Source organism: Vombatus ursinus, unplaced genomic scaffold (genome assembly GCF_900497805.2).
Source record: "Vombatus ursinus unplaced genomic scaffold, bare-nosed wombat genome assembly UNPS02014798.1, whole genome shotgun sequence".
NCBI classification, from domain to species: Eukaryota; Metazoa; Chordata; class Mammalia; order Diprotodontia; family Vombatidae; genus Vombatus; species Vombatus ursinus.
The window spans coordinates 73,527,239-73,538,925 of record NW_020954576.1 but is presented as its reverse complement, the minus strand read 5'-3'; the positions used below and the strand labels follow the sequence as shown (position 1 = coordinate 73,538,925).

Here is an 11,687-nt window from a genome sequence, read left to right as displayed (position 1 = left end):
GATTTACATTGCCCACAAAATAAATTATAAATGATTTATCTAAATCATATATTAGGAACTGATTTATAGTATTAAAAAGAATGATTTTGCCTTTAGAATTTCCACATAGCTTGTTAATCTGAAATGAGTATGATTTATTTTGAAATCTGAAACTGAATAATGTACATTTTGTACAAATGGATAACTCTCATTCTGTTCAGAAATATGTTTAGATCTATTTTTTCTTTAGTATATCATGAAATAAAACTGTCATACATATGTTCTATTCTTATTTTAATAACAACATTCTTATGGATGGGACATGTTATGCCTTACTCATATACCTCTAAACAATTTACTTGTATGATACTTCCCTGTCATCCCAGGACTAGTTTCTGAGGAAGAAGGTATGTTATAGGGAATCAATCAGTAGAGATAACTAGAAAGAGAGAGAGAGAGAGGTTTTAGAACTTAGGTGCTTACATGCCAGGTCACATAAAGAGGAGCTGGAGAGTGTGGAAAGGGTACAGAGAGCAAGACTATAAAGTGAAATACTTTGGAGATTGTGAATGACCTGTGAATGACAAAAATCTCCATTTTTTTCTTGATCCTATAAAGTGCTCCTCCCCCCCAAAAAAAACCAAACAGCTTTATCACTAGGAAAATGATGCCTTCCTTTCATAATTTATATATTCTTCTAGATAAACTACTTAATTTTTTTCTTCATAGACAGAGATGCCACTGCAAACAGTGTTAAACAAGATGACTGAGATAATGTGAATGTTACGTGGTTGGTTTCTGAATGTAGTTACATTATTTTGTAGTCACACCTCATATACTAGTACTTCTGGAGGAAAAAAAATGTTTAGCCATTATTACGAAACACTATGTGTCTGTGAAGATTGACTGTCACTAGAAAAAAATTTGAGTGTTATGGGTGGAGGGAATGAAGACACCTGCTATCACTAATATTTACCACAAAACTAGTTAGGAGCCCAGAAGCATCACAAAATGTTACTTTTACATTTCTGCTTCCTTCCCACTTGTTTTCCATCAGTCTTCTGCTTCTCTACACATATACTTTCTGTAGTTGTTGGAAGGTAATGGTATCAACAGCGATCAGTGATGCCAGCAACAGTTGCAGGAGGTGGTAGTTCATCATAGTCATCGTTGTTTTTTCAACTAAACCAGTGTTCTTTTGCTTCACATCTTAAACATTGATTGGAGCCTACTTTGTGGACTTTAAAAGTCCTAAATGCTTGTGTATATTTTAGCCCATGGTTATAAACTTTTTTGTGTGGAAACATATCCAATGGCATTGCCCCTTTGATTCATGACACTTGGCTTAGAAAGAACCCCCACATTTCAGCTAGACACCATCTGTATAGGTCTCATTTTGACGTTTCTTTTGCTGCCCTGCTTATAGTCTTCGTACTTTAGTTTGCCATATAATACAACATTATCCATCCCTAACGTATATTTCACGAAGAGGAGTTCTGCTGTTTCAAATCACGATACCTGGCGGACTGTACTTCAGGATCACAATATTTGTGATTGTGTTTGGCATTTGAATGCTATTAGAAGCTAATTATGAAATTAGGAAACCTGTGATTCAGAAGTAGGTGTAAGTCACTGTCATATCTTACATACTGTCCTACTATCCTTTATCTCTGATGATTCCATTGCCCATTTTCTGCACCTTTGTACGTTATTGGATAATGCAAAATTTTATCAATTTTCAAGGGGTTTTTCAGCTAAAGAATTTCTTTGGCTGAATATAGGGATTCCTTTGGGGAGATTCCTATAAACCTTTAGTCTAATACCAAAACATGACACTAGACAAAATCATAGAAGTTTTGCTCTGGAAGGGTACCTTGAAAGCATCCAGTTCAAAAATTTTGATTATAAAGATGAGAAAACCGAGGCATAGAGAGGGTAACTTCCCTAAGATCAAAAACTTAGAGGCAAGAGCTAGAACACAAACCTAGGCACCTGGACTCCCCAGCTCTGTGCTCTGTTATGGCCATCTCTTAAGGCCTTTTATATATGCGATCTTCCACAAGACAGCTGCTAGAAATCCTAAATGAATTCTTCAGACTTGCAAAATCATCAAATATATTGTAGACTTAAAAGTTTTTTCTTTTACAACTTTTATATCTCTTTTGGCACCAAGATAAAGATCTCCATTGTTCTACGGAATTAAGCCTAGTGCCACATTTTGACTGAGAAAAAAGTTAATGATACTGCGCATAATCTAGAAGGGATTTGGTTATGAACTTTCTAGTGATGGAGCATATGCTAAAATAGTTATCTTACCTTTTTTCCTGAGGGTGTTAGAGATGAAATCTTTGAAATCCTATGGCATGTCTACATATAATGGTGGTATTTCCTTGAGTAACAAGGGAAAAATCAAAGTTTCTTGACTTTTAGAAAAGAACAGCAAAGCTTTATTCAAATCATTGTGAAATCAAAATGACAGATGTTAAGCAGATCAGGAAAATAGAACACCCAGGGGTGTGTAATACTGTTACAAACGGATATGTTCATTTACATGTAATATTCATTTAATTGCTTAGGTCTTAAGATCGATAGTTGGTTCGTTATTATTTTACCACTATTTGTCAGTGTGGTTAGGAAAAGGAAAATTCTGACCTCTTAGGCTTCTTATAGTTTGTTTTCATTATTTAGTGACTACTTGCTATTAAAAATCCCTTCAATGACCCTTAGGTTTCAAATTATAGTGAATAACTAGCTTGGCCTTTTTTTCATAAGTTGAGTATCATTATAAAATTGCAAAAAACTTGTTCTTTTCCTTAAACTCAGCAAATATTTTTTGACAAATTCCATATTACTTTTAAAGTGATTACCAGGATTATATGTAAAAGCACATAGATAAAATGAGTGAATTGAATTTTTAATTAAGTAGTAGGTTTTGATTTGCCTAAAATTGTAATGATTTAGCAATAAAATAGGTTTTTATAGAAATAACATTATTTAAAAATTTATAGAGCTTATTTTGATATAAGTTAACTATTTTTATTCACAATTATTGTATAGTGTAGAGATTTCTAAAACATATTTATTTGTTTGATTATGCCCATCAGTTTAAATGCTGATATAGATATCGACATACGTTGTGTGAAGTATATATGTTTTGTCACTAAAATTCTGAGATCAACTGTGAAGGACTTTTATAACTGCACTAGTGTATAGTATCCACATATTTTCTGAAAAGTATTTAGGTAGTTCGTAGATAGGAATTTATGTCAAGACCAAAGGATTGCTAACTAGAAAAGAAATTGAAGTATTTTGTGATAATAGCATACATATGTCTATAATATTAAAAGCAGTTTCTTCCTGATATTCTTTAGCTACGGCTCATTTCAAGTTTATATATTGAATGCTATAGTATGACATTTCTTACTGTGATGAAAAAACTTAGCATACTCGTAAAATTTTTAAACTAAAATAAACTACAGATAAACTACAAATAACAAATTATGCAGTAAATCTGTGGTATCTAGTACTTTAGTAAACAGAAAACTTTTAGAAACTAGTATTTCCAGTGTCTTCAATGCAAATATTCCTTCTAAAAATCCTAGTTTGCCACTAAAATTCAACTACATTGTCAATAAGCTTTTAAAAGAAGTCCATCAAAAGATGCAAAATTATTATTTTCTCAGATTGTTGTAGATAAGCACAATAAAATGGGGGGGTTGAACTCTTCCCCTAAACTTCACAGGTAGAAATCTTATTAGTAAATTATGTATGATCAGTATTTCTAAAACTGAAGTGTAATTTGTTATGTCAAAAGATTTCTTTAAAAAAGAAAAACAAGTTGAGTAGGTAGGAAATACTTTGGGCATAATGGAAAGAGCCCTAGACTCAGACTCAGCAGACCTTTGACTCTGTTCCTCACTGGGTACTGTGACCCTCATTTTCCTTCTATGTGAAATAGATTAGATTAGATGATTTCTAAGGTCCCTTCCAAGTCTTTAAGTCTCTTATTCTATAAATGAGCTTAGAGTACCTGATGCCTGTGTGTATTCTACTATGCAGTTGTGTGACCTCAGATAGGTCATTTAACCTTTTAGGACCTCAGTTTACTCATCTGCAAAATGAGATTAAACTAAATTATCTTTAAGTGTGTCCTTCCATCTCTTAAACTTTTTAGCTGGAAATTTCCTCTTAATCAACTAGACATATTTAAGGGTTAGACTTAACTCAGATCAAAACTGCAGCTTCAGTAGGTCAAAATCACAGAAAGAGAAAGCAGAACATTTTACAAATTCTTGGGAAATGGCAGCTAAAGGTAAGTTAAAAGTCTGAATGTTTGTTAGTTCACCCTCTTTTGTTTAACTGCCCAAATTCTTTGCCCATATTCAAACTTATCTCCATCATCTCTAGCTGTATTGCATCTCAAGCATATAATCCATCCCCAGCCTGGATTTTGTCCTCTCTGTTAATACTCTCGTCAAGGATGGGGAACCTGTGGCCTCGAGACCACATGTGACCCTCTGGGTCAAGTGTGGCCCTTTGACTGAATCCAAACTTCACAGAACAAATCCCCTTGTTCAAGGCCACAGGTTCCCCACCCCTGCTCTAGCTAAATTTCAGATTTGCCCTCACAGTAATACATGTGTTGTATGCAGTCATTTGTTAAATGCCTACTATATACCAGGCACTCTGCTAAGCTTAGCTGGGGATACAAAGAAAGGCAAAAATCAGCCTCTGCTCTCAAGGAGCTCACAATCTAATGTATTCCATTGGATCAGTATAACTTTTTTGTTATTGAGTCATTTCTGTAGTTTCTGACTCTTTGTGACCCCATTCAGGGTTTTCTTGGCAAAGATACTGGAGTGGTTTGCCATTTACTGCTCCAGTGGATTAAGGCAACCAGAGGTTAAGTGACTTGTCCAGAGTCACATAGCTAGTGTCTGAGGTGGGATTTGAACTCAGTAAGATGAGTCTTTATAACTCCAGGCCTGGCACCCTTTCCACTCTATCTCCTAGCTGCCCTTAGTATAACTGTTACTTAATTGCAATTTTTGACTAACCAGTACTCAAAGTTTTCCCTGACATGCTGAATAACAAAACTTTTTACCACATTAGGGATGTTTAATCATCATCATTAATAATAACAATCATTAATACTCTTCGTATTTTTTTCATGCCTCCCTCCATGTTTTCTTCCTTTAATTCCTAACACTGATTTTAATCTTCAGATATCTTAAAAATAAGAGCCCATAAAAAGCTGTGGTTCTGTTTAATTAAAAATTGTTTACTGACAATCCCTACTCTGGAAAATACTGCAGCTGCTGCTGACCAAAGCTATTAGTCTCCCTAAGGAAAAAGTTACTCTTGCAGCTTTAGTGATTAGAAGGGTTACTCTATTAGAGTAATATTTCATAGTCCTTTCTTCATTTTAGTAGCAAAAAAAAAATCTGTCAGAAAAAGGGAAAGTTATAAAAGTAAACATATTCCCAAATGTTCTATTTATTGACACTTATATTTAAAATATATCCTAATACTAAAAAAGAAAAATCAGTTTATCAGCATGACTTTATTAAATGTTTTGTGCCAGTCTCTAGGGATATAAATATAAATCTAAGATGGTGTTTACCCTCAAGAAGCTTGCATTCTAATAGGGGCATGCAAACATATATGAGGAAGTATTGTCCCATGATTAAGAAATGTTATCTAGAGAAGAGAATTTTGGTCTAGGCAGTCAGATATTATGTGTGAAGCCATATAGCCACAGAATGTCATATCCTTTGCAGTAGCAGTAGAAATATTGAGTTGATTGTTCCCACAACTAAGCAAAAGTGGTAAGGTGGGAAGTAGGTCAAGGCAGAAAAATGTAGATGGAAGAATGTCACTATTGAATGGATGCCTAACTAGGATATGAAACATTCTGGGACCAGTTAGATAGAGTGGGATGAGCTGTTTTCTTACTCATTTGCCAGCCAATCAAGATAGCTCAGCTTTAGGGCAGAGTCCCATAGCTCAGTGAATTAATTCTCCTGAGGATTGGGGAGGTGGTCTCTTGAGGTCAATCTCTCACAAACATGCATTAGCCTCCTGCTATATACTAGGCATTATGCTAGGTACAAAGTACAAAGGCAAGAATGAAATAGCACCTGCCCTCAAGGAGCATATTCTATTGGGGGAGATAGCATGTACACATAAAATAATATACAAAATAAATACAAGGTGATTTTGAGGGGGAAAACATGAGCAGCCTAAGGGAATCAGGAAAGATCTTGTATAGGAGGTGGTAGCATTTGAGCTGAGCTTTAAAGGGAACTAGAGATTCTAAGAGAGAATTCTGAATAAAGTATCCTTTCCAGATATGAGGTACAGCCTTTGCAAAGGCACAGAAGGATGAGATAGAATGTCATGTGTAATTAAAATCAAGGCTAGTTTAGTGGAATCCAGTTTGTGAAGTGTTGGTGTTGTGGTTGTTGAGTTGTTTTCAGTCATGTTTGACTCTTCCTGACCCCGTTTGAGATTTTCTTGGCAAAGAAATGGAGTGGTTTGCTATTTCCTTTTTTAGCTCATTTTACAGATGAAGAAACTGAGGCAAATGAGGTTAAGTGACTTGCACAAGGTCTCTCAGCAAGTAGATATCTGAGGCCAGATTTGAACTCAGGAAGATGAGTCTTCCTGACTCCAGACCTAGCATTCTATCCACTGTGCCACCTAGCTGCCCCTTGTGAAGATATGTAATCAGCTTAAAAAGGGACAGTAATTGGAGCCAGGTTGTGAAGGACTTTTAGTACCAAACCAAGGAGTTTGGATGTCATCCTAGAAACAATAGGGATCTCCTGGAACTTCCAGAACAGGGAAGTAGTATGTTCAGACTTTTATATTTTGAAACTTTATAAAGAATGGTTTAGAGGCAAACTAAAGAGATGAGGCAGGGAGACCAATTTGAAAGCTATTAGAGTTGACCAGGCATGAAACAGTAGTGGCAATGTGAGTAGAGGGAAGAGGACAGATAGGAGAGATGGTAGAATCAATAAGACTTAACTACCAATTGTATATATGGAGTGAAGGACAGAGATGAGTTGAGTCACCCTAGAGTTGGAAACCTGGGTGAAAGGAATGTGATGCCCTTAAATAGAAGCAGAATGGAGTTTAGTGAGTTTCGTTATCATAATCAGTGATGCAAGATTGGAATTCAGATGAGAGACCAATGCTGGATATATAATCTGAAATTTACCTTCATAGAGATGATAATTGAACCCATGGGAGCCTATGAGATTAACTATAACGAGAATAGAGAAAGAGAGTAGAAAAGAGGGCCCAAGGTTGAACCTTGGGGTACAAACTTCAGCCTCTCCTGAATATTTTTTCTAATGCCTCTGCTGAAATTTTCAGGGGTAGAGTATTAGAAATATTATGTGACTCTTCATGGTTTTTTTCCCGTAAAACTGAACTGTGCTGCCAGTATACTAGGCTCTCTACATATGGATGCCAGTTTTTCAGTGAAAATTGGATCAATAAGGTAGCTAGATGGTTCAGCAGATAGAGTGCTAGGTCTATAGTGAGGAAGTCCTAAGTTCACATTCAGCCTCAGGCACTTTTGTTGTTGTTGTTCAGTTGTGTCTGACATTCTTTGTAACCCTGTATAGGATTTTCTTGGCAAAGATATTGGAGTGGTTTGCCATTTCCTTCTCCAGTGGATTAAGACAGATGTTAAATGACTCATCCAGGGTCACATAGCTAGAAGTATGAACAAATAATAAAAGACTGTATTGAGTGCAAAAGAGAGTCTAGGGAAAGTGATATGAGAAATATAAGAAGACAGCAATTATTTACCCAGGACAGAGATTCTTTTTGTGTGTGTGTGTGTGAGTGTGTGTGTGTGTGGTGGACCCTTTGGTACTCTAATGAAACCTGTAGACTCTTCAAAATGTTTTTAAATTCATAAAATAAAATACATGTGCTAGCAAATGTATTGAACTAAAACTGTATTTTTCCCTACCCAAGCTCATAGATCCCCTGAGATCTATCTACAGATGCCTTTGGGGTCCATGGACCTCATCTTAAAAAAACACTGACCTAGAGGAATTGAGGAAATCTTAATTGAAAAGATGGTACTTAAATTAAGCCTTTAAGGAAGAAAGGGTCTTCAGCAGAAGGAGGTGAAATTGAGTCCCTTCCTTATACATGTAGAGGATAGCATGCACAAAGATGAAAAAAAATAGGGACAAAGGGAATCCTAGTTTGGCTAGAACATAGAGCACATGAAAGGGAATAGTTTTAGAAAGTGTTAAGGTGGTAGTCCTTGAATGCCAAAATTAGTCATTTATACTTTATTTGATAGACAGTACAAAACTACTGAAGGTTTTTGAATAGAGAAGTGACGTGATCACAGCACTGTGTCCTGAAATTTACTTGGGAAGTAGTGTGAAGGATGAATTGAGAGGGCGTAGGCAAGAGACATGTCTAGTATGGGACTGTATGGGAGAAGAGTGACTAGGCTTTGAACTTAAGTAGTTAGGAGAAAAGAGGAGTTAAATCGGCCCAAATGAGTGGACTTTGTGGCATATCACTGAATTCAGGTTTACATTTCTTCAGAGAACTCAGATAAGTATAAGCTAAATCTGAAGACATCATGCCACCTTCAAACACAGCCTCCATCCCACTCCTCACTCCCCCCAAAAACCTTGGGAAGAGGAAGGACTAGAGGAATTCCAAAATGAGGGCTAATAGGCCCAAAAGCAATAGCTAAAACCCAGGGCCCTACCAATAATAAGACTATCAGAATTTTTGTCAGGTAAATTATGCTACCAACCCTTACTACTGTGAAAAACTGTAAAATTGCACGATTTAGAGTTGGAAGACTCGTTAGAGATCATTTAGTTTAAGCTCCTCTATTTTAGGCTCCTCATGTAGTAACTCCATAATCTGAGAAAAGGAGCTGCTGTGTCAGTGGATGTTAGCAATCTTTTCTGTTCTTCATCTCTGCATTAGCTATTAAGTTTATTTCTCATATTAATTGAAGTAATGTGTCTTTATATTAATTGGGATTCTGGTTTTTCAAGTGCTTCAGCAATACCATTTTTTCCAAGTGTGTTGCTAACCTTAAAAGTAAGAAAGTGATTACTACTTTCTTTTACTCTGACCCATCCACAGTATCTTACATCTTAAAAGTCAGTGGTTGTGTAAACACCCTGTGCCTGAGTTCTGTTCTTTATAGGTTTTATACCATTATCTATTTTCACTATGATTTTAGTGTCAAAACAGCAGATTTGAAACAAAAATCTTTTTACCATTAATTGTTGTATTATTTACCATGTTAAAAGATTTATTCCAACATTAGCATTACAGGATGTTGAGTGATGGAGGTAAAGTTTTTCTGCCATAGTTGCATAATTTTCACTGTCAGAATTATGCACATTTGTATGTTGGGAAAAGAGGGTTATTATTACCATCTCCATGTTTGAAGTCCTTGTAGCATGTGGAAATCTTTTCCCCATCTCTTTTTTGTCATCATCTTTTATATCCATATTCCAATTCAAATGAGAAAAAATATTTTATATTCAAATCATACAGCCTGACTACCTAAGTAAGTTTTTATCAGTAGAGCTTGCTTATTCATTATCAGTGGAATATTTCATCTGAATGTCTATTTACCACCCTCCAAAAGCCCTCTTTTAATTGTTGTTGATTGTTTTTCACTCACAGCAATGTAATTTTTTTATCTTTAAGGGGTAGTAGACAATTGGTTATTGTGAGGTATGTGGATAATTATTATCGAATACTTGTGTTTTCTGTCATGGTGTTTTTGAAGTCATGACGCTATGTAATTTTCTTTAAATGATAACATAATAATTCTTTTTTAATGATTAAACAAATTTAGTAAATTCAAGATGGAGGCGCTTTCCTACTGATTATGCTTCCACCTCAGAAGATGAATTTGGATCAAACCGTAATTCCCCTAAACATACCCGTCTGCGTACTTCTCCAGCCCTGAAAACCCCTCGAGTGCCGAGCACTGGCGCAGCCACGCACACTAGCTCATCATTCAAGCATCGAATAAAAGAGCAGGAAGACTACATTCGAGATTGGACCGCTCACCGAGAAGAAATTGCCAGGTTGGTTTTAATGAAACAAAAGTTAAAATTTTTAAATCCATCTTAATAACTTGAAACAAATGATAGGAACATTGTGATATGTGGTAATTATAGAAAGAATTTACATTCACCAGAGAACTTAGTTTTCTTGATAATTTTATTTCCCATCTAAGCTTATTTTGACTGGAGTTGTTAATAAATGACTGAAATTAATTAATATGACTTTCCAGCCATTTCTGATATTTGTTCTGATGATGGTCAGTGAAATGTCAAAAAAAATGCATTGGGGAGCATTAGTAAGAATAATAAAAATTGTATACTTAAATCAGTGACTACTTTAACTTACATAAGAAAGTATAGAAGTAGCTATGCGTTATCACTCTTTGTAGGATAATCCATTTTGAGCTTGATGCATTTTCAGAAATAATGGTAGGAATTCAGTATTCACCATGCGTCCAATCTCTTATTTTCATTAACCTCATCAAAATGTACTGATTTTGACCAGTAAAAAGTTTGATTAATTTATTATAAATTTCTAAAACATGTAAGTAAAGAGAATTGATGTCAACAGCATAACATTTTATAGTGTTTTCCAAGTAGAATGTTTAATTCATGGATTTTATGGTAGTTTAAATATTCAAGAAAGTAAACACTCAAGCAGAGTTGTAATAATGTGCATCAGTATTAAGTTTTACAAGGTGTTAAAGGTCTTAAATTTTTTAATAAAATATGTGACCTAAATACCTTAAGCTATATTAAATTTTCTTTTTCTTTCACTTTTAAAGTTTTTAGGTTGAAAGCTTTATTTCTCTTTGGAAATAACAGTACATTCATCCATAGATTCTTGTGATGCAGGGAAAAGGAGAAGGGTCATTTAATATAGAATCTTAGAGTTGGTAATGACCTTAGAGGTTATCTAATAAAACCTCCTTCAGGTACAGGAATATCCTCTGCAACATCTCTAACAAGATAATAGAAATCTGGTCTTTAATTCAGCTCTTCTAGTGATGGGAAATTTACCACATGAACACGTAGACCATGATATATTTGGGTAGGTTTAATTGCTAAAAATACCTTCCTTATGAGCCAAAATGTGCCTCCTTGTCCGTTCTGCCTGTTGGTCCTGGTTTTGCCCTCTAGGGTCACACAAAATTAGTCTCCTCTCACTTCCCCACGAAAGCTCTTCAAATATGTTAGAATGTCCAAACCTTCAAAAGAAAGGTATTTTCAAGAGGATAGAAGTAAGTATGGATATGGAAAAAATATAACTAGCATAGTTCCTTAACAACAAATTCTGACAAATCATGGATTCATTCAGTTCATTTCTGCCTTCTGTGTTGCTGTTCAGTTTGAGGCTTTTCTGGTTGCTTATTGAAGGTTAGTTGTTTAATTAATGTGAATTTGGCTAATTCACTCAGTATTTACATTTTTCATATATGCTATGTGTGACAAAAACTCACACCTTTTGGGTTTTGGTATAGAAGCGGTCCATTTGTAGGTGGGTCAATGGGTACTGCAAACATAGCTTTAATCACTTAAGGCCTTTGGAATAGTAGGAGTAAACCAAGGTCCAAGTGGAAAATTTTGCTACTGTCTTCCTCTAATTAATCTATCATCTTCCAA

The 11,687-nt window shown here is 35.2% G+C and overlaps 1 protein-coding gene across 7 annotated transcripts in view; it reads left to right on the top strand.

Annotated features, from left to right (window-relative positions):
- Positions 1–11,687, top strand: part of LOC114049920 (centrosomal protein of 170 kDa-like) — a 172,249-nt gene that overhangs the window by 134,726 nt on the left and 25,836 nt on the right. For 6 of the 7 annotated variants that reach the window (XM_027871374.1, XM_027871378.1, XM_027871373.1 and 3 more), the window contains one exon: positions 9,851–10,085. In XM_027871374.1, coding sequence (XP_027727175.1) covers positions 9,851–10,085 — 235 coding nt within the window. The remainder of the gene's footprint in view (positions 1–9,850; positions 10,086–11,687) is intronic. The other variant, XM_027871379.1, reaches the window with a different exon arrangement.